The sequence below is a fragment of the Schistosoma mansoni genome, assembly GCF_000237925.1.
Source record: "Schistosoma mansoni, WGS project CABG00000000 data, supercontig 0166, strain Puerto Rico, whole genome shotgun sequence".
Classification (NCBI taxonomy): Eukaryota; Metazoa; Platyhelminthes; class Trematoda; order Strigeidida; family Schistosomatidae; genus Schistosoma; species Schistosoma mansoni.
Genome location: NW_017386054.1, coordinates 171,322 through 196,092, shown reverse-complemented (window position 1 = coordinate 196,092; position 24,771 = coordinate 171,322). Strand labels below are relative to the sequence as shown.

Sequence of the window (24,771 nt, the reverse complement as noted above, 5' to 3'; positions counted from 1 at the left end):
GAGGCTGGAATCACACATCTCCCACAACATTCTTCAAAATGCACACACAGGGAGTACATGACGACATGAATTTCGTGGTGTGCACGGGTGCGCGTGTGTATGTGCACTCTCACCTACAACTACTTCTTCAAACACACTCTCTCACACACATCATCATCATCAACAACAACAACAACAAAAAGAAGAAGAAGAACAACAACAACAACAACAACAGTAACAGCCACACAATTATTGCACAACAATCACATTGTTCAGACGCCTTGTTTCATCATGAACTTGATGTTGTCGATATTGATGAGGGATCGCATCTGATATGTGCACGGTGATAAGCGCTCGTAATTGTTTGTACATAAGTGAGTGGTGAGGATTGGAGATCACAACCTTGTGACCGATTTCTCACTCGAATATACACCTCCACCGACTACTGTCTGAAATCGCCGCCCAACTCATCTCGATAGGTCCGTGAACACATTGACCGTTCTATCAATCGTTAATTATAAACATGTACATCTATACATGTTGCGTATTAATGTGGAGCTGATGGTCAGTGGCAGTCCTACCGAAATATGCAAGCACTCAATCAATCTTCGACACACACTCACTATCGCCCAATCGATCAATTCGTTTCTATGGAATGCATCACAATGCAATACGACTCAATGCACTGTGTGCTGTCATTATAATAACGACAAAGAAACATATTCACCAGTTGGTGCTACCTCCTACAGGTTGGTCATGGTCTGTGCCATTTTTTGGTGCCTGTGATATTTGTCGATGTGGATGGTAATCTGTAGTGATTGGTACAGAAGGGAGGAGTGATATGAGGATAGAGGCAGGGGACCTGACTAATTCGGCGACGTGGAAGTGGTTGTTGGAGTTGGTGATGTTGATGGTGATGAATGACCGTGGTGCATGAACAAGTTGTGCATGATGATCATGCATTGTAATATGTCCTAGATGTTGTTGAGATAATGTTGTGTGTTGCTGTGAGTTTGTTGTTTGTGTGAGAGTGAGAGTGGGAGACGGTGTGATATGTGGTGGAGGATGTAGTCGATGTGTTAGATGACGTGGATGCGTTGATTTGTGAGACACGGTTTTGTGTGTGTTGGGTGTGAATGTCATGACCAGCTAGTTTGTAGGTGGAGTGGCCGAGCGGTCTAAGGCGCTGGTTTAAGGCACCAGTCCGAAAGGGCGTGGGTTCGAATCCCACCTCCATCACAATGTTTTCAATGTGAACGAGAAAATTCACCACACACACACACACACACACACAATACCAACATGCCAACGACACGTCAATCGCACTCAACCAATCCATCCAGTCAACACGAATCGGCAGCGTCACTGCGTGTATCTTCGCAACTCTGTCTGCGTCGATGTGCGACACACATATCGGACTAACGCTCTCATCCAAACATCAGTCTCCAGATGCGCATAATCATGCCCATTGCAAACTCACTGCTATCGCTTCGAATTCGAGGCTGGAATCACACATCTCCCACAACATTCTTCAAAATGCACACACAGGGAGTACATGACGACATGAATTTCGTGGTGTGCACGGGTGCGCGTGTGTATGTGCACTCTCACCTACAACTACTTCTTCAAACACACTCTCTCACACACATCATCATCAACAACAACAACAACAAAAAGAAGAAGAAGAAGAACAACAACAACAACAACAGTAACAGCCACACAATTATTGCACAACAATCACATTGTTCAGACGCCTTGTTTCATCATGAACTTGATGTTGTCGATATTGATGAGGGATCGCATCTGATATGTGCACGGTGATAAGCGCTCGTAATTGTTTGTACATAAGTGAGTGGTGAGGATTGGAGATCACAACCTTGTGACCGATTTCTCACTCGAATATACACCTCCACCGACTACTGTCTGAAATCGCCGCCCAACTCATCTCGATAGGTCCGTGAACACATTGACCGTTCTATCAATCGTTAATTATAAACATGTACATCTATACATGTTGCGTATTAATGTGGAGCTGATGGTCAGTGGCAGTCCTACCGAAATATGCAAGCACTCAATCAATCTTCGACACACACTCACTATCGCCCAATCGATCAATTCGTTTCTATGGAATGCATCACAATGCAATACGACTCAATGCACTGTGTGCTGTCATTATAATAACGACAAAGAAACATATTCACCAGTTGGTGCTACCTCCTACAGGTTGGTCATGGTCTGTGCCATTTTTTGGTGCCTGTGATATTTGTCGATGTGGATGGTAATCTGTAGTGATTGGTACAGAAGGGAGGAGTGATATGAGGATAGAGGCAGGGGACCTGACTAATTCGGCGACGTGGAAGTGGTTGTTGGAGTTGGTGATGTTGATGGTGATGAATGACCGTGGTGCATGAACAAGTTGTGCATGATGATCATGCATTGTAATATGTCCTAGATGTTGTTGAGATAATGTTGTGTGTTGCTGTGAGTTTGTTGTTTGTGTGAGAGTGAGAGTGGGAGACGGTGTGATATGTGGTGGAGGATGTAGTCGATGTGTTAGATGACGTGGATGCGTTGATTTGTGAGACACGGTTTTGTGTGTGTTGGGTGTGAATGTCATGACCAGCTAGTTTGTAGGTGGAGTGGCCGAGCGGTCTAAGGCGCTGGTTTAAGGCACCAGTCCGAAAGGGCGTGGGTTCGAATCCCACCTCCATCACAATGTTTTCAATGTGAACGAGAAAATTCACCACACACACACACACACACACACAATACCAACATGCCAACGACACGTCAATCGCACTCAACCAATCCATCCAGTCAACACGAATCGGCAGCGTCACTGCGTGTATCTTCGCAACTCTGTCTGCGTCGATGTGCGACACACATATCGGACTAACGCTCTCATCCAAAAATCAGTCTCCAGATGCGCATAATCATGCCCATTGCAAACTCACTGCTATCGCTTCGAATTCGAGGCTGGAATCACACATCTCCCACAACATTCTTCAAAATGCACACACAGGGAGTACATGACGACATGAATTTCGTGGTGTGCACGGGTGCGCGTGTGTATGTGCACTCTCACCTACAACTACTTCTTCAAACACACTCTCTCACACACATGCGCATATTTGCTTAAGAACAATGGCAAGATTATCATCATCGCACTTAGATGTATTTCTTTTCTATTCACAGTTTTTTTCTGATTCATTAATCAATCACCTTTGTGATTTTTCGTTCACAATTTGGTCATTCATATTATTGTTTATTTTAGCGTACGAGCTACCTCCTTTTACTAAGATTTTTGTTTTAACATTTCCAGTATTCTTCAGAGCATGCTACTTTTCTGAACTTAATATTTTGTCGGAAAATATATCATCGTACATTTATTTATATGGTTTAGGAGGAACATTATTTTCAACTCTTGACTTGTTTTTCGATAGCGTTGTGAGGAAAGCGATCTAAACTGATGAAAACACAATACATTTGTTCAAACGATTTCGAGCTATCTCTTATAAAATGTAAGTTTATCTGCAAAGTAAAAACTGTTTCAGTAATATAAAATATTTATTCTCATTATTATATATACAGCTATCCCTTGGCATCTATTTGACCTCCCCTGATTTTTATATAAATATGCCTTTATAATTCTACATGATCATATTTTTGGACACTGGTTTTATACATAAATATTGATCATATGATTCACTCTTCATAATTACTACTAAAAATGTTACTACTATGTATTAGTAAGTAGTGTGATTGTCATTCACAAACTTTCTAAACAGCACTCATTTTCGCCCAAAACTCTATTTGTTCAGGATCTCAATGCTTTGATCATTAACATCCCGCTAAAACAAAAGAAAAGCTATCTCATTTACCAAAATTCAATTCAGAGTCTTTGTTTTGATGAAGAAGTATTTAAAAACCTTTGAACAGTGAATGCAGTTTTAGAGCTCATTTATGAAATAAAACGAGATTTCTAACATGTGTTAACCTTTGAAACAGTTCATAGGTTTGAATGTAAAATTTTCAGTTTGGAGTGAGGGAGATTATTGAACCGATCTTACGTGGACATCAGCACCACTCAATCCCGGCTCAGTGGTGCCATAACAGGATGAAACGATCGTCCAGTGCTCCCAAGTTTTCAATGATGGTCTAACATGGATGGGTTCATGATTTCATTGAAATTTAACAATCTCTATAACCACTTACTAACAACCTTTCAAATGCTGATAAATATATAACAATTTACAGTCTTACATGTATGTACAAGATGTCAGCTATTAATTAAAGGAAATAGCATATTATTTTTGTTTTTACATAGAACCCTCGAATAAGTTATGACAAGTGTAAACGATCAATAGGTATGTAGAGATACTAGACTTAAAACAGTCGGGTCGCACCTTAGAACTCCGATCTGTCTACTTCCATTAGCATAACTCAGGAGTATCGCTAGTCCTTACGCTAAACATTTTCGCTTAAACAGGCGAATGCACAAACCAATACTTGCTAAGTAAGTTATATTTCAAAAAGACTAAACTCAATATCTGATGGAATATGATTATTTTCACGAGTTTAGATTTCGCCTTTCCTAATATTTAGTACTGAATGTGTTCATTCTCTGTTGATATATACCCGGGTCCCTCAATTTCGCCTGTATTTACAAGTCGGTTATAGCTTAGACAATATGTAAAAGTAGATCCAAGGACTCTAGTTGCATACGGTTGGGGAAATTTCATAAGGCATCGACAAAAAAATACAAATCATCATACATGTTCATAATAAATATTATAGTTACTGAACATGTTGGTGTTTATTGTAACTTGATATATTCTGTTGTATGATACACCGATGTTTGATAAGTTAGATAATCAGTTTCAGTCTCAGTCTATACATCAACATGGATACAAAATCACCCATCTAATGAACCAAACACGATCAAAACTCACGTCCTGAATTAAACTATTGGTCAAAATAGTTTAGTAAATTGACTGATGTTTCATTAAAATGTAAGGTTTATTTTTACCAAGTCGCTTACGCATGTTACTCCTCGTGGAGGAGCATAGGTCGCCCAACATCATTCTCCGGTCTTCAGCCCAGGTAAAGGAGGAGGGTTGGACATGGAGTTAGTGATCCCATCCCGTAGAAAACAACATTGCTAAAAACCGTTAACCGGAATAAAGGTTTATTTCACTAATAAATAATTTTTACAATGTTTTCTAATAATATTGATCAAATTAGGTTTATTTTTATAGTTTGGTTAAGTATAATACTGTTTGTTTACTACGATTGTTTTTCATAAAGAACTTTAAGATAATGTTAAATATACTTTAGACTTCAAGTACATGACCTTGTATGATTATTAGGATATTTTATAACTTGTTTCAATGTGGCCAGAACTTTATATATATATATATATATATATATTGATTAGTTTATTTTCAGGTATCAGTGATAGAACTTTGATGTGCAAAATATATTTATAAATTAAAGATTAGTTATCTGATATAGCTTATTATATGCGTACTTCAGCAGGCTATTTGAAAAATATTGTAAGACTATTCTATCGTTGTTTTGTGAACTTAATTTTGATAGATTAAATCCTCGACTGATTTTAGTAAAACATTCATTGAAAACCAGGAAACAGAGTATAGCTGTCACGCCTCCTGCTGTGAGATCCCTCAGTAGTGAGTATCCACGACCCCACTGGGGATCTAAATTAATACATCTGGGTCTCGAGGTGTTGCGCTTAACCGTCATTCGCTGACATGTTTGACTTCAATCAATTCGCAGTATTGCGAAACCATCTTTCAATGTCATCGGTGGGTAACTGCTTCACACTCACGTGCTCAATAGTAACTGATTTTGAGAAGTAATTCACAGAGTTCCGATAAAAAGCCGTTGACCTGTGGAGTTCAACCATTCTGAGTGTGAAACAGTTACCTACCAATGATATTGGAAGATAGTTGCGTGATATAAAAAAATGACTAAAGTTAAACTTATCAGTGGTGTATAGGTTAAGGTCTTGGGTTTGATCACCGGTGTGGTTATGAATGTACACCGGTGGTCACAAAATAGGATGAACCAGCTGTCCAGTGCTTTCTGGTTTTCAATGGTTGTTAACTTATAGTCAATCAGTGATGTGATCTATAAAACTGAGCGATTTCCACAACTCTTCCTCCTACAGTAACTTTATTTTTCATGGTTAGGTTTGAAATACCAGGAAGTAGAATACATTAGCTCAAAAGTCATTATGATCAAAGTTATGAGGAGTCTTATAATATTTGAAACCTAAATACACCTTTGAGAGCATGATTTATGTGTAAATAGGAAAATGCCATAATTAACACTTATACAATAACTGGCATTTAAATGAATTTTTTCGGTTATGAAGAACTGTAAGCTGATATAACTAGAGCCTGTACACATACGTTGTTTAGCAATTATCACGATAGTCACTTTTTTATTTACGATTATTTTAGTGATCATTGTTACGAATCAATATTACATATTCCATTCTAGAAAATATGTTTACATTTTCTTGTGCGGGACGTATATTGTCATAGTAACGAACCCTTAAATTCATTGTTGATTGTAACTAACTTGTTTTTTCTCTTGCATGCTAAATTCATGGTAACTTGTAGCTCTACCTGCCTAGATGAAAAATAAACTGTTATAGACTCAAAATAATACCGTCAGGGGGAAGAAACATTAGTTATATCCATCTATTATTCTATTGTTAGCTTCTTCTCTTAAATCATTTTCTCAAAAGCTCTTCATGGAAGTTAATATGGCTATAGTGAATAACAGTTGAAGCAGACTAACACTGTTTGACATTTTACTGGGCAAGGGAAAGTTTACTTTTGCAATAATTTATGGAGTGATTACAAGGTAATAGAAATGTTGTATCTGCTGTAACAAAGTATATCAATTGTGTGAAAAAGTAGACATTAATCAGTGTACTTAAACTCTCATTACAAAGTAATCAACCTGTGTTTAAGCACCTCAGCTCTACATATCAGTCGCTTCAAATAGCTTAATTTCAACGGTTCTAATGAAAGAAGTTTAAATCTCATGGGGAGCATCAGTTCAATCGAGATTGTAAACACACCTTGAAGAAGTAATTCAATTAATATAAAATCAAACATTAAGGGTTGTAGTTCACGCCTCTAGTCACCTAACATAGTTTGTATTTTTTATGAATACATGAGAGTAACCTCTGTCCACCACGTTGTTCGTACGTTTGAGCTGTATGCAGTCCTTACGAATAAAATTCACGTTTAGATGACCAATTCATCATGGTTTTACTTGTGAAAAATACTTGAACTTGGAGATCGTAAGTCTTAAAACTATTTTTACACTAAACTAGTTGGGAAAGACACCACTTGTATAAACATACATCTAATGTCTAATTCTAAATTTTTAACACAGACAAGCAACTTTCGGTTTATTTTCTATTATTCTTTTTTTCTATAATATGTGACCAACTGAATTCCAACAAGCTGTGATCTGTAGAGTCAAATGAATCGGAGCTGAGGCATAAGACCACCAATAGAGTGAGACAATAGTCCCAACGTATTGCACATTGACTGAAGTCGCAAACTTAGACCGCTGAATTTCAGCTCAATGATCAGCTTGTATTGTGCTAGCGGCGATACCGGGAGCTCTTTTGTTTGATTGTAGTCTGTTGAAGAATCAATTAGTAAAGCAAAACGGTCACCAAGTGCTGCTTGATCGCTTTTCTAATATCAGTTTATGATCAAAACTATCCTACATACTGAACGAATCTTTTTTTAAATGAATTTATTATTAATTATATTGAGTGAAAGGAAAAATTACTAGGCATGTTTACGTAAAGAATAACTAGTATACAATGTAAGTGAAAAATTTCGGAACATATATACTGACGTAGTGAGTCAATCAGAAGTAGCCAAACGAGAAGGTCAATCGATGGCAATCGGAAGTAACCTGAAGGAAAAGTTCATATCACTAACAAAGAAATGGATTGGTTTTCTAATGGGTGTATATATACATATAAGTATTTGTGAATTTTATTCGGTAGCCCAATATACTTTCTCGTCCACTCTTCTGTTCTCGCTCAAGTAGTCAGGTGGGAGGTAAGTGTGTAGCACGTCGTGTACCAGAATCAGAATTCGGACAACCATCCATCAAAACATAAATATAAAACGTACGTAAAACACTACAAATTACTTTGTATCGCAAAGACAAAACATACGAAAGTGAATCCGATGAGGAATTACTTAGTCTATAAACAAAATGCTCCCAAATAGCCTGGTGCAGTTGAGGGTCGGGAGAGTCAGCTCTCTCTCTCGAAATGCTCTCACATGGCCACGCGTATACAAACACTGATAGGGAATTCTTACTCACTGCATTCTCACGGCTGGGGTGTTGTTTACGAAATTGAAAGGACTCCAGTATCCTGAAGGAACAAATGGAGTATGAATCAATTTTTGGTCGCCGGCTACCATGGGACTGCATTTCCTTACGTTGCTCCACTACCTTATGGATCAGACCTTTAGGTCGAAGGCTCCGGGTGTGGCCCACTAAAACCACCTGCTTTAGTTTGGGCACCCGGACAGCATCATAGCCCACACAAAAATCAAGTGACTTGTGTGGAGCATATGTATTCGATGCTCCTTTGTACCAATATTTGTGTTCAAATAAATAAAACAAACGACATACACATTTATGCATAATTCGGATTAAGCATATTTAATGGAGAATGAAAACTCAGTCTGTAATGTGATTATGTTACATTGTTTAGGTAAATAAGAAAACTAATAATTGCTTATAAATAATATACAAATGAGCAGAAAAATTAGATTTTCTGACGTTTCATGACTCAGTGTAAGCCACTTCTACGGAGAATATATTACTTTCATTTACAACAATCTACCAAATGCTCAATTTATTTGAAATTTATCAAGTCAAACCTTAGTAATGATACCTAATAATTGCTTAGTTCTAAATACATTGACATAATCGTACTTTGGTAATTATATGTGTTAATGAAAATCTCTAATACCTTATTTAGCATAAGGTTTGATAGAATTTTATTTGATACTTAAGCTGAGGAATTATGTAGTGTGGGTTACTTATATCCACATAAGTAGTATATGGTAATGATCAGGCATAGAATGTATTTCACTAGAAGATTGATAAGGAAAGAACCGAAACGAAACGCAATTGGTGGGAAAATGCATGAACAATGAAATCAGAAAAGATGAACTGATATTTGCAGAAGGAACAGTCAAGATTGAGACAATTGATTGTTATTTCTCAAAGTAACTGTTTACTGTATGGTTGTTAGATTTTAGTGAGATAGTCTGTAATTTTCATGTCAAATATATTCGATTGTCCCCAACTGTGTTCTTGTTCACAACAATTTTACTATTGACTTAGTTTAATCCATCAAATTAAACATTTAAATCTTAGAAAGCATTTTTAGCAGTTACATGTTAGACATGAATCTTTGAAATAAGAGCATTAACGAGTTGATAAGTTTGGGATTTTGATATTATTCACTGGATATTTAACGTTAATAGTTACACAGGTAGGAATGTCTCATTTAAAGAACACCATAATCAAATCTAACTACATGTTAATGAATAAGTTCTTGCTTTTTCCATAATGAATTGAACTAATCATTAATAATGCTCACTTAGTATTGTTTGTTTGAATCTTCCCATTGATGTTTAGGACTGCAATTGGTCAGTCTCTTATTGGCCATATGTGCATACTGTGCGTATTGCCTCGATATAGCCTTAATTCACAAGCATTTTAAGCAAAGATGGATAATGGCTAGCAGTGGAATCTGGGACGCGCATTTCGTCCTATTTGGGACTCGTCAGCTGGATGTACCTGCACCATTAATAATACTGTTTTCTTAATGAAACATTCTATGTAATTATACCCCCTTCCCCCCCCAAAAAAAATATGGTAATAAGAGGAGATAATTTTTAAAACATTCAGTTATTGTAAGTAAAATTAAAATGGAATAAATTTTCTAAATTACATACTGCCATTATCATTATATTCTCATTTTCTTTTTGAAAATAGAGAAGTAAACAGACTTTTTTATTTAAATAATAAAATAATATAGAGTTTAATAATAAATCAATTTTCTATCCTATGGTCTAATATATATACATAGCAACTTTCCATTAGCCAATTAAAGTTCTTGATTTTGTTGGTAAACATTTATATTGTGTAGATTTGTAGTTGTAAACAACATATAAGACTGCTCCAATAGTACTTTAGAGAGGGAGAGAGAGAACATAGGAGAAAACAAACAAACAAAGATAATTCAAGGGAGAATAGATATTTTAACATGTTCAATTTTTCATATAATTAAACATTAGGATTTTATGTACGTAAAATTCTTTTCAATGGCTTTAAGATATGGATATACTTATTCACTTGATACAATGGAGCTAAAGTATACAGGTGGTTCACAGAGGAGTACTATCTGACTCGTTATAAAGTACTTACTGGTGTGATTCAATGAAGAAAAATGCAAAAATATAAAATTTTCAATTTTAAAACATGTAGCTGACCATAAACTTTGAGTTTCAGATTTATCATCACGATTACATCTAATCTACCGAAAGATATTCATTTAATTATTCTATGAATTGAGAAACGTTTATAACATGAAGTATAAGACCAGATTTGTGTGTCTGATTGCTATAGCTACCGTTACCATAGTTACTGAAATAATATATTGTACTCTCCCTTGTTGTTTTCAGCTATTTTTGATTTTAAAATTACAGGAAATCTTATCGTCTCCAATTCATTACAATTAAACATTTTCAATCAAAATTTACAAATATTAGTCATCCCATTATTATTATTATTATTATCTTATCACTCATAGTAGGCAAATTACGCTCATTGATAGATTTACCAGAATCTCTTTGATGATTGGCTATGATATATCCATTGAGGTAATTTAACTCATGATGAAATGATTCAGAGACACTGTGAATTCTTGATTTCCGCATTTGAATTAACATACCACTTAAATTTTCACAGTTGTGACCAGGATCAGATACCCTTACATGAAATCTTTGACAGTGTATAATCGGTGAAATAGGATGGTATTCAGTGAATGAGTTGTTGTCAGAAGGTGTAAAAGCTTTAGATAATGAATGTCTATAAACCTTTCTTATGCAAATTATTTGTATCCCTTAAAGGTGTTGTTAAAGGTGGGAGTGAAATGTTTTGAAGATTATTTTTATCACTATCATGTGAACTTATCACATTAGGAGAATATGTCTTTTTAAACAGATTCAAGTCATTGGCGTTACTTGAAACGGAATTAATCCAACCTTTAAGGAGGCTATTTATTGTTGCTAAAAGTTTTACATCTGGATAGTTGCAAAAAATATAATCCAGAAGTAGTTCTGCTGTCTTCGGGATGCAGTAACGTTTGAAGTTTTTTGAATGGGAAGTTATAATGGATAAAAATGAATTTGGTAGACGTTTCCTTTCACAAACTTTTAATTGATAACCAATATTATTTGTCCATTTGGACAATGCATCTAGACAAGTAATAGCCACTCATAATTCAGTTATATTCCCATTTATAATGATTATTAATTAAAATATTAGAAACACAATACCAAAACCTATAACAATATAATTGAACTATATAATATTTAATCTTCTCTCTATTCGAACGTTTTAGTCGATCAGATGATACATTTTGAAAACTTATTTGATCCGCTGTTATCATAGCTGGGACTTTACAGATTCTAATCATCATAAATACGACAAACAAATAAATCGACTTGTCTTAGTATTAATTATTTTCTTGGCAGTGAAATATCTGTTCTATAACTTACCTATAAACCAGAGACTATTTCCAAGTATTAAAAAAATATTCTATTCAGTCAACTCAGTTCCGATAATTAGACAAGCACAATTAGTTAGATAGCGAAAAAAAACATAATTTGGCTACTGATTGTTGAGTTATGGATAATTCACGGTTAGGAATAACCTACCATCTTTCTCCATGATTATTTCTCAATATCTAAGTTGAATTCATTTCCAAAACTCCTTGTCAATCTACATTTTATCAATATTTTGAAACAACAGATAAATGTACCTAACACCGACTTTATTTCAGTGACCCTCAAAGAAAGCTAATGTTTCATTCCATGTTTAGGTTTGGTGGTGATTAGGATCAGCTAATTATCAAGATCACCACTACTGACAGGTGGAATCAACACCTCAAAAACATACGAAAAATGCTTATCAGCTGGTTAACTTGAAAATCGTTATTGAAGTTATTTTCTATATATGTGGGTTTGTGTTTCTAGAGGATTTTTTGGTAAAATCAATCCATTGCACTAGTTATTATTTATTTATTTATTTAAACACATAAATATTGGTACAAGGAAGCGCCAGATACATATGCGCCTCACAAATCTCATTTGATTTGTGAGGGCTGTGATACTGCTCAGGTGCCCAGACTGAAGCAGGTGGTTTTCTTAGGGGGCCACACCCGGAGCCTTTGACCTGAAGGTCTAGTCCACAAGGCAGTGGAGCATCGTGAGGAGATGCAGTCCCATGGTAGCCGGTGATCAATGATTGATTCGTACGCCATTTGTTCCCTCAGGATACTGGAGCCCATGTGCACCATTGATTTGGAATCAGGATTTTCCAACCCCCCTAGGTGGACTCGCCTTGTCCACCATTGCATTAGTTAAACTACAGCGGTTGTCTATATACGTGTATTCGAAGGAATTCATAGGCAATAAAGTAAGAAGTGAATGAAAGAGGGTGGAATAAAAGTGATTACACTATAAATTTAACATACCTTATAGTAAGGCCAGCGAAATTTAGGCTCGTATACACATAGTCACCACCAACAAACATCCCACCATAGGTTACCAATATATTCTGTTCAATAAGATGAAAGTTAATTAGATTGAAAAATATTTTGAAAGAGGTTAGTTGTGATTTACTACTTCTAAAGGTTCTCTTCTTTTTTTACTTAATCTTATCATTATCTAATGGATAATCATCCTACAGAATTATCATCCATAATAATAATTTTTTTACATCAATCTTTAGAACCATTAGGCGACCTTCTTTTAAAATTCAGTCAAGTTTAAGTATTAACAATAAGCCAGTTTTCAAATCACCACTAAAATTTACATTCTTTTCTTTAAATCAATCATACTTGTTCTGAGAAACATAACTAAACATTGAAACATTATACGTCAACAATCGTAAGCTTGAACAACTGTCTTTCAACACAAAATTAACTACTCCTTCGAATATATACAACAAAGTGACTTACTTTAATTACACCTAAAATGCTAGTTGTTAATGCAGAAGTATATTGAGTACATTGAACAAGAGTATAATTTAATGCCACAGCAGAACAACATGAGAATATAAAATATAATAAAAATAAAGGATCGAACCAATGTTCAAATTGAATGATCTATAACAGAGAGAACAAAAACAATGGAAGAAAAGAGCTATACAAAATTCAAAAAATGTTATAGTGTTATGTAAGTATCAATGGTAAGATTGGACTCGATAGTTTCAAAAACAAATTGACCATTGGGTAGAAAGGTAATAAATATATTTTTTGTTATGTCACAATGAGTACAAAATTTGTAAATCTAACGTCACGTCACTATATGTAAACTACTTCTTCAGAGTAAGTTCCACATTGTTACCTTTGTACTATTTAAACTTGTGTTAAATTAATTCGGTTATTTATTTACTTTGAAGCGTCAGAAATACAATTTTTTACTCATTGCGACATAACAAATATATATATATAGACTCACGCTTTCAACTATGAAAATACTAAATCTCCACAAAAAACCCCTTCTGATAATAATAATAATCATATGCTCACTAGTGACTGACTTCGAAAGGTAAATCCAGGAGTTCTAGTGAGAAGCAGTGACCAGTAGAGTTCAAACCACGTCTGTTGTGAGATAGGAACTTACTGAAGACAATTGGTGAACGGTTGCTCAACTTCGTGGATTGGTTGGAGTTAGACATAAACACCACCGGATGCCGGCTCAGTGGTCTATCGGTTAAGTGCTCTGGCGCGAGACTGGTAGGTCCTGGGTTCGAATTTCGTGGATGAGCACTGCTGAGGAGCCCCACAATAGGACGAGACGGCCGTCCAGTGCTTCTAGGTTTTCCTTGGTGGTCTAGCTTCAATTGACTCACGCTTTCAACTATGAAAATATTTATTATTGTTATAGTGTTGTGTTTAGCGAATTAAATGTGACGAACAAAATGTACGAGTTAGAGTATTCTTTGAGATTTTAAGGGTGAAATATTTTAATAATTAGTACTTACGGCAAAAGTTTACCAATAATCAGCCAATGTCTTCTTGAAGAAAAGTTAAAGCGATTAGTTCCTTTGATAAATTTGGATAGTATAATAAGCAGACGAAGATTATCAGAACTATGTAAAACCTTAACCATGTGAAAATTTAAACTCCGTTTTCAAATTCCGTCTTCAAAAACAGTTTGTTCTCAATTTAAGCCTACCCTGGTAACATTAGTTTATTATCTAGCGCGGTGAGTTCCACACTATTTTCCTTATTATCTTTGTTTCTTCTAACTTTCCATTTGTCAAGATGACCTTTTATTTTTTCACATGTAAATGTTCTTAACAAGTATATATGATCAGATTGTTTGAAATGTATTGCGCTAATATATCACATAGTTATGATAATCTTCGTCTCACTACACTATTTGAAGAAAAGCTAATTTAAGCAAAAACAATAGCAGTGATATTTCAGTTAATGAAGATCAAATGTTTACCATCGAGATGACAACGTAAAACTATTTCACAATGTGTAGCGTAAACCTCAATAAGCCTATCATAAATTCTTCAGTTATTTTCACACTGAACGATTATATCAATGATAAAAATATCACAATAACACTGAATATCAAAATTTAGGACGTAAGAGATACACATTATTGATAATAAATTTCAAATCGGCAAACCAATCAGGTAGGAACGAAATAAGCATAAACTACAAAAATAAGTGAATGAATGAGGCAGCGACTGTAGGTAAGACAACATAGCTCTCAGAATAGTGAAAGAAACTGGAAGTAAGAGATCAAGTGAAAATCAGACAATCTCGGAAAAAGACGGCACTCTTATCCGCTCACAGTCCAGACGTTTAAAACGATGTGCGAGACGCTTTAAGGAGCAATTCAGCTACTCTAAAGTTGTTCACAATTCCCAAACAGCCTGAATGGAACATTGAAATAGGTCCACCGACTCTAATTGAAGTTCAAAAAGCTATGGCTAATCTGAAACAAGGGAGAGAAGCTGGTCCACATGGATTAACTTTAGAGGTCTTTAAGGATCATGTTTTACAACCCTAAGTGGTGGCCGAAAAGACTGTCCCCTATCTCCATTTTTGTTCAATTTCATCATAGACCTACTGCTGGAAATAACTTTCTCGTCGACTGAAATTTCAGGGAATTATCTACTACCAGGAGGTCCACTTATTGACTTAGAATATACAGATGACATAGTCCTGTTTGGTGAAGACGCTGATAAAATATAGTGTTTTGGTAGCACTGAGCAAGGATGTTTGGGATGCGTTTCTCCCCATCCAAATGTAAATTGTTACTCCAGGACTGGTCTGCTTCAACACCTGAACTAAGGATAGGGAGTGAAGTATTCGAACGCGTCAACAACCTCACTTATCTTAGAAGTCTGATCAGCCCTAATGGGTTGGTGTCTGACGAAATCTCTACACGGATTTAAAAAGCTCGTCACCTATGGCGAAGGCGAGATATCAATTTATCAATTAAGGGACGAGTATACTGAGCAACAGTTCGTTTTGTTCTACCTTACGGCTGTGAAACGTGATCAATAAGAGTAGACAATTCTCGTAAGTTACCATTATTTGATCACAAATTTCTTAGAAATACTGCTCGCATCTTCTGGGATCACTGGGTAAGTAATAATGAGGTTAGACACAGGGTATTAGGGAATGTTGGTGAATCAGTTGATGAGGTTGTGAATCTTCATTAACTGAGATTGTTGGGCCACGTATTACGCATGCCCAACCACCGATCACCACGGTACGCAATGCTGACTAGTGTTAGAGACTAATAGAAGTGAGGGGCGGCCAAACCACAACGTGGCACCAATCCATAAAGTCACTAACGTTTGGTCTGAACCATGTTAGTAGATACAGACTACTTGGTCGGGGTACGCGTGACTACCATAACCAATAGTTGGAGACTCTGAGTGACATGGTTTGGAACCGATCACAATCGCGTGGGTGTACACACTTTATGTCTTCTCTTAAACCATGAGATTAAAATTACTTTATACCTTTCTTTCTACGAACTAATTCCTTCTTCTTGTATTGTATCCTTTATATGTAATCTTTCTTTTATATATTACTACCATTGAAGTAACTGCTTCTATGAATTCGGTGTTCAACCTGTTGTGCTAGTGGGGTATGGTAACTTGGACAGATGCATATATGTCCCTGGTTCTACGTTGTAGATGAATGAATGACTTATGACAAATTTCTCAAACCAATTTGTTTCTATTAGTCTATTACCTATGTCATTTACCTCAATGATTTTGTATGAATATGGTGAACGTACATCTATGTTTCTTTTAAGAATAACTGATTCCAATTTTTATTGAAAATGAGACAAATTACCTAAATTTACCAAACAGATATCACGGCCATATTGGCCAATAAAAAATTACATACCTCTGTAAAGTCACATTGTACATATACTAATATGAAGAGAATCGGCAGCATTAATAATGAATTAAAGTATATCAGCTCAATGCTTGAAAAATCATAATCTCTAAGTCTGGATTTTGTTAACAGTGCTTTCCCAGTTGTTGAAATATTGTTAATTAAAATATATGTATATCCAATAGGGTCAAAAGTAATATCACCACTAAAACAGAATGTTTATAAATATTCATGAAAGATTACTTACATGGCAGCGATTACTGCTCCGATAACCATAACAATGACTGACAAGTAGATAGGAATACTTCTTTTAGTCCTATCGATGTTAAGATTAAGGAGAAACAAGCAGTTACCCTAATAAAAGATATTCACCAACCATAATGAGAACATTTGAAATCCTTCGCAAAGCCGTAAACAAAGGTAAACTGAATACATGATTTAACGGTAATATAAGCTACCTGAGGCTTCCGGTACCAGCAATACCCATAACAATGTCAACTGCAGAAAAAATGGACAGCGGTAAAATCTAAATTAAGTCAGCAATTCAAAGTTTGTTTCAAATAACATACCTTAATAGGAACTTCTGTGAAATCATCTGATCGGATGCGATATGAACATAGAGTTTGTATTAGAATGAAAGTAAACAGAGTCTAAAAATAAAAGTCGAGGACTTTTAGAAGTAACTAACTTGAATTAATGCAAGCAATAAGTACGAAGGAAATCTGTGAAATGAGGTTATATAAGCGCAGGCACTTACTTGAAAGTAGTCAGGACTAATTTGTTCGAAAAAATGATAGAAATAGAAAAACTCATGTATATCAGGGCGACTAAAGCAATTTTTCGTATAGACATTCCGACGATTAAAAATTTGACAGACTATAATTTCTTTAGAACGTATTGAGAAACTTGAGTTTTGTTTATTTTATTTCTATTGAGTAAGCTGAAAAACAACAGTATAATTAGTCATAACATCGAATATAAGTATAATAAAACTATTTCTAGATATTTAACATAATTTTCATCAGTAATTTATTTAGCTCCACTCATAAAAAACAGATATTTGTCAAAGACTCCAGAAAACATAGTCCAAACAGTCAAAATTAGAATTATTGCAAATATCTAGCTTATCCTTACTGCTTTAAAGCTTTGTATTCAATTATTGGCAAATGTTATTTAGGTGTGGTATTTTTGTTTATTAATTCATTTAATTCCACTGGTGGCCATTGCATATGTTATTTTCCACTTAAACAGCTGGACGTTTGGTTCAGGAGAATGTCGGTTAGTGGATACAATGATCACTTAGGTGTGACCCCAGTTAATGTAAACAATTCAACTGTTTTTTTCCAGTTTAACAACTAAACTTGAATTACAATCAATGAAGACCTTTTGAATTACCCATTAGAATCTGCTGCATACACTATCTTGATTTCTTATGCTTTGTTTGACTACCAAAGATCAGAATTTCGAAAAAATTAGACGAGACTACATCTACACTACTTCTACTCCGTATCATGTGCTGACCAAGCTAGGATGTTTCCGGGTATGAATTAATTCGGGAGCTCAAGAAACCTAATAGTACTGCCCTGAAACTCTATTGAAGGTTGCCAACACTCGACATATGTATAAGACCGTTGAAATAGTCAGTTTTAATCTTATTAAACGTGAATAACACTTTATTATGTGATTTACGCAAGCGAGGGTACTGGGTTCGAGTCACACAGTGAACATCAACTCTGAGATGCAGGTACATCCAGCTGACGAGTCCCAAATAGGACGAAACGCGCGTTGCCCCAAATGCCCTGGTACGGCCGAGAGTGGGGAGAGTCCACTCTCCCTCCCGAAATGCTCTCACATGGCCAGCGAATATATAGCCTCTGACAGGGAAGTCCTACTCACTGCCTTCTCGTGGCATTACTGTTGTTTACGAAAGTGAGAGGACGAAAAGCGAATGTCCATCGCTTTAACCGGGTTGGTGGACACGGAGGGTCCACCTAGGGGAGTTGGAAAACCCTCATTCCAAATCAATGGTGCACATGGGCTCCAGTATCCTGAGGGAACAAATGGCGTATGAACCAATTACTGGTCACCGGCTACCATGAGACTGCATCTCCTCACGATGCTTCACTGCCTTGTGGATCAGACCTTTAGGTCAAAGGCTCGGGGTGTGGCCCCCTAAGAAAACCACCTGCTTCGGTTTGGGCACCCGGGCAGTATCACAGCCCACACACAAATAAATGAAATGATGAATTCTATTGACGATACTATTCTCGCTCATATTAGAAGCAAGACAATTTACACTATTATTATTATTATTATTATTTACTACGTCGCTTTTTCACCCCCTTTTATCCCCAATTTGTGTAACCTTACTTTTCAACTTATGCAGCAACTCGCTCTTGGTGGAAAATCTGTCCTGTCTAAACGATCTCCAGTCACTATCTGGTTGAAAGTGAATGCTTCCACCGATTATGAATACTGAAGCAGTCTTTCTGAAACCACGTACGCCGTTCAAGCTGGCTTCCTTCAACGTTCGCACACTAATGCAGATCAGACAACAGATAGGGCTGGCTATGTCTTTGGAAGGTCTTAATGTTGACGTTTGTTGTCTATCCGAGACCCGTATTCAAGACTCTAGTGAAGTACTACAAATTCGTTCTCCATCTGTCGCCTCGAAAAGCTTGTTTCACGTGCGCTTATCCGGGGACCCTGTGGCATCTTCGTCTGGTCTTGCTGGCGTTGGTGTCGCACTAAGCGCTAGAGCTGAGGCAGCACTAATCGATTGGATCCCCATTAACAGTCGGTTATGTGCTGTTAGATTAGAAAGTTCCATCAAAGTGAGAAGAAATCGGCGTGAGAATCGGTGTCTTTTCGTCATCTCCGCCTATGCCCCGACAGATTGCAGCCCGGATGCAATCAAGGATGAGTTTTACCACCAGTTAACAGTTCTTCTCCAGAAAGCGCGTTCGACAGATATTGTAGTACTAGCCAGAGACTTGAATGCACAGGTCGGGCGTCTAGGCACAGAAGAGAGTCGTCTAGGTGGCCGATGGGGACTTGTTGGTCGCAGGACAGATAACGGGGACCGTTTGCTGCAACTGTGCACAGACCACAACCTGTTTCTGGCCAGCACTAACTTCCGGCACAGTCATCGCCGGTGTGCTACCTGGCGTCCTCCTTTGGGCAAAGCTTGCGTAAGGACCGAGAAGCCTGGTGGTCGGAGCGTGCTAATGAGATGGAAGCAGCAGCTGCATCTGGTAACTGCCGGAAGCTCTTCCAACTCATCTGAGCCACTGGCAGCAAGAAGTCTGGTGTGAGTGAAACAATCTACGAGGATGATGGGATGCCAATCACTAACATCTCTCGACGTCTTGGACGATGGGCGGAATTTTTCGAAGGGCAGTTCAACTGGCCTGCTGCTCCGGCAACATCAACCAGTTTGTCCTGTCCCCCATGGCCGGTGACGACTGATCCACCAAACGAGGCGGAAGTCCGCAAGGAACTCCAACTCTTGAAACGTTACAAATCACCGGGCCCAGATGACTTGCCTCCGGCTCTTTTTAAAGATGGTGGTGACTTTCTGACTAAGGAACTGACTGCGTTGTTTGCAAAGGTTTGGGAGGAAGAAAGTGTTCCAACATCATGGAATGAGTCGATAGTCGTCCTTATCTTTAAAAAGGGTTCACGTTGTTCCTGTAATAACTATCGGGGGATAAGTCTACTTCCGATTGCGTCCAAACTATTGGCTTCTATCATTCTTCGTAGGTTGTTTAAAACCCGAGAACGATTGACTCGCGAGGAGCAGGCTGGTTTTCGTTCTGGTCGAGGATGCATTGATCACATCTTCACCCTCCGCCAAATGTTAGAACACCGTCATACTTATCGCAGGCCAACAATCGTAGTGTTTCTTGATATCAGGGCTGCCTTCGATTCGTTGAACAGGACTGTTCTCTGGGATTGTCTATTGAAGAAGGGTGTGCCTGAGAAGTTCATTAACATCTTAAAGGCCCTGTATACGAACACCTCAGGCAGAGTGAGGGCATACAACCACCTTTCTCCCTTGTTCCATTCGAGCAGTGGGGTTAGGCAGGGTTGCCCGATCTCACCATTCCTCTTCAACTTTGCCATCGACGACATCCTGGAAACAGCTCTGATGGATGTAAGTAATGGCGGTGTGGATCTGCTGCCTGGAGAACGACTTCTCGACCTTGAGTATGCGGATGATATTGTCTTACTGTGCAATAATGCCCAAGGCATGCAATCCGCACTTAATCAGTTGGCAATCAGTGTCCGCAGGTACGGCATGTGCTTTGCACCCTCCAAGTGCAAGGTACTCCTACAAGACTGGCAGGATTCTCATCCTGTACTCACCCTAGATGGTGAGTAGATTGAAGTAGTTGAGAAGTTCGTGTATCTAGGTAGCTACATAAGTGCTGGTGGGAGCGTGAGTGATGAGATTGATGCACGTATAATGATAGCCAGAGCGCTTATGTCAATCTGGGCCATCTTTGGCGCCTTCGTGATGTTAGTCTGGCTGTAAAAGGTCGGATCTACAACGCGTCGGTGAGAGCAGTTTTGCTCTATGCTTGTGAAACCTGGCCTCTCCGAGTTGAGGATGTTAGACGTCTCTCTGTGTTCGATCATCGTTGTCTCCGAAGGATTGCTGACATTCAGTGGCAACACCATGTTAGTAATGCAGAGGTTCGGCATCGTGTGTTCGGGCGCAGAGACGATAATTCAATTGGTGTCACCATCTTGAAACACCGACTTCGGTGGCTTGGATATGTTCTACGATTGTCGTCCCAGAGACTTCCACGTCGTGCATTATTTGCCGACTCTGGGACTGGTTGGAAAAAGCGGAGAGGAGGTCAGTGTATGACATGGTGTCGTGGCATGAAAGAGAGCTGCAAAGGGCTAGCTTCTGTTGGTCCTTCACGACTCCCTGGCTGGGGTCCGAGAGATGGTGCAACACAGTGGCTAGAGACGTTATCAGATATGGCTCAGAATAGAAGCCAATGGCGGTCCTGCTGTAACCTTCTTCTACTTTCTTCATAAAGAGTGGCTATAACTATCCTAACTGAGAGAGCTCTTCTGGTTGTACATTCAGTTCCCCCCATCACTACTCTTCTCCTTTTCTTTTTTTTCCTTCTTTCATATATACGCATCTTCTTCCTTCTCCCATTCTCATTATTTTGTGTGGCGCATATGTATCCGGTGCCCTTTGTACCAATATATATGTGATTAAATAAATAAATAAATTACGCAACTATTTCAGTACACGGATACATTTTACATATTCTTGGCGACTTCACAGTATATAATTCTAAAGCAGTAAATTGTATGTACAGTGGGAGCTAAAACAAAGAAAGAAGGTATACGATTGTAACAACAAAACAGTGGCGTCGTGAGGATCTTGTGATTTTTACGTCAACACTATGTGTGGACTTACTCAAGACCACTACTCAGCTAATTTTTAACACGCTTACACAAATTGTTCAACTCCGCCTGTAGCTATTCTAGGGCTACTGCAGGTCCAAAGTCCGAGTAAAGGAGGGTCGGACATAGAGTCAGCAACCCCATCCCATTGAAAACGACCTTGCTGAAAAAATTCCTAACCAGAATGAACGAATTAAACCATTTAAACTTTGTCCTCCAAGTTGAAAAATTTTCAGCCAGAACTATGGCGCCTCATGGTGAAAGTCGAGGTCCTTCCGAAGTCACGAGGCCAACGTCCCTTCTAACAACCAGAGAAACAATTATTATAGGTACATAGAATATCCGGACAATAGGGGAAACCGGAAGGACCAATCAAATAGCTATGGAAATGAGGAGATACAACATGGTGATGTTCGGAATCGGTGAAACCCATTCCATTCAAGCTGGACAAAAAAGGTGAGACTCAGGAGAGATGCTATTGTATTCTCAAATACAACACGTAGAGCACCAACCCAATTGCACTTGATGCTGAAACTCTGAAAGAGGTGGAAACTAACGTATCTTGGAAAAATCATCGATGGACGTGGAGGGTTTGATACAGACGTAAGGGTAAGGATTTACAAAGCAAGGGCTGCATTCCTACAATTGAACAACATATGCAAGTCAAACACAACTGTCTGTCAACCAACATCGGAGTCACAATCTTCAATACGAACGTCAAGACAGTTCTACTGTACGGAGCTGAAACTTGGAGAACTATCACAACCATCATCCAAAAGGCACAAGCATTTATGAACAATCGTCTACAGAAGATACTCAATGTCTGTTGGCCGGATACCATCAGCAACAACCTACAGTGAGAGAGAACAAACTAGCTTCCATCTGAAAAGGAAATTAGGAAAAGACGCTGGGAATTGATAAGACATGCATCGCGGAAATCACTAAAATGCACCGCGAGGGAAGTCCTAGATTGGAATCCTGAAGAGAAACGGGGAAAGCAGGGGCAAAAAGGCACACTGCACCGGTAATTGTAAGCAGACATGAAAAGAATGAATAACAACTGGAAAGGAGTATCTGGGACTGAGTTTGATGGAGAATGCTGATGGGTAGTCAATGTCTCTCCACGAGGGGTTACAAGCGTAAGTGTACCGTGAACATATAAAGGAGGAACTACTGTGTGTCATAATGGGTTTAGCATCAATTTAACTTCCCTCAAATGAAAAGTTCCAATGCAGTCTTTGTAAGTGACATCAAGTTTTAACTACTTCCATTAGCGAAAATGAACCATATTTAAACTTTCAAACTTAGCTTTGGAAAAACCAAAGCTCCTTCAGAATGTACAACTAAGTGCTTGTTTCTGAATAACACTTGACGTGTTTCTGGTGACACAAAGTTACCATCGATCATATAACAAGGCAGTTTTGATTTATACGAGACTAACTATAGTTTATGAAAGTAAATAACTTACTGCTTGCCCATTTTCCAAACGTTTGGCACTTAAGTCTGACAAAACTAACGATAACCGGTGAGACTAAATTTGACGGACGACCTCTGAGCGACGCTAAGGTGACCTTGAAAATGTCCATCTACTAAAGCTAAATGAAGGTTATAAACCAGTGCGAGGAATTAGGATCATAATTTACTGTTGATGGTTAGCGTCAGGAGTCAGTCTTAGGGTTTTCGTCACGGACTGACATCAGCTAAAACACCAAAATATCATCTAACCTAACAGGCGAAAGAATTTTGCGCCTAAATCCAAAACCTGTTATTCTAAATCTGATTGATTCAAACATAAATTATAATCTGGCCGAACATTCAAACACATGTCAAACAAATTCTAGTACCTTTGTGGTGGACCTCAGCAAAAGAGCTTAGTTGAAATATAACAATTCGCAACGTTACCAACAATATACCAAAAGAATTAACACTACGAACCTAAGCGTGTGTCTATGATTAACGCAAAAGGTAACAAATTACAGTTAAATTATAAAAAGGTATATTGAACAACAAAATGGTAACAGTGTTATGAAATGAATGTTACTTGTAAGCTGCTTTCTGAGATAACAACCACAAATAAGTTCACTTGGTTAACAAAGATTCCTCTGCACGTGATGGCACCAACAGCAAAATGGAGAAGATTAGATCCAGTAGTATTATTCAGTAATGATCCGGGCCAAAACACCAACGTAGTGTGGAATGGTCTAAAAAGATGTTATAATACTATTATAATCTTCAATCAAAGGCCGTGGCCGTTAAAGCAGAAGAATAGACGGCGGATACCACGTTTATATTTTAAGAAGCGCGGTAGTGAAGTCGTGTTATATATAACCAAACAAAAGTATTCGTTTCTTTACGATTGATACAGAAAAACAATAGATATCAAATATGAGTGTGATTACATAAAAAGTGTGACAACTAGGGAAAATATGTGACCTTCAATTTGTTGTTACAAAAAATCACTAGACATAAATGTCACTATATAACTCCCTCCCTAGGGCATGCGTCGGTGGAGGTATGCCCGACGTAAATTCTAAGTGCTTTGGAGGGGAAAAAAAATTATTACACAACAAAGGAAAGAATAAATAGAGGTTATCAAAAAAAAA

The 24,771-nt window shown here is 37.7% G+C and overlaps 1 protein-coding gene across 1 annotated transcript; it reads right to left on the bottom strand.

Moving 5' to 3' along the window:
• Positions 1-9,956: 9,956 nt before the first annotated feature.
• On the bottom strand, positions 9,957-24,370 carry Smp_178490 (solute carrier family 35 member d1, putative). Its single transcript, XM_018797398.1, has 11 exons — positions 24,210-24,370; positions 17,493-17,675; positions 17,424-17,457; positions 17,305-17,385; positions 17,194-17,261; positions 17,089-17,160; positions 16,983-17,051; positions 16,745-16,940; positions 13,313-13,459; positions 12,827-12,909; positions 9,957-10,257 (listed from the first exon to the last, which is right to left on the bottom strand). Exons 2-11 carry the CDS (start codon positions 17,585-17,587, stop codon positions 10,167-10,169), a joined length of 936 nt encoding a protein of 311 aa, XP_018646791.1. The 5' UTR covers positions 17,588-17,675; positions 24,210-24,370; the 3' UTR covers positions 9,957-10,166.
• Positions 24,371-24,771: the final 401 nt, after the last annotated feature.

What these genes read in the sequence shown, in the direction of transcription:
- Smp_178490 (XM_018797398.1), bottom strand. Translation starts at nt 17,587, where the DNA reads ATGTCTATACGAAAAATTGCTTTAGTCGCCCTGATATACATGAGTTTT. An exon ending in GGTGAATATCTTTTATTAGG is followed by an intron (nt 17,052 to 17,088) that starts GTAACTGCTTGT and finishes TAACATCGATAG; the next exon opens with GACTAAAAGAAGTATTCCTA. An exon ending in GCATTTTAGGTGTAATTAAA is followed by an intron (nt 12,910 to 13,312) that starts GTAAGTCACTTT and finishes CTTATTGAACAG; the next exon opens with AATATATTGGTAACCTATGG.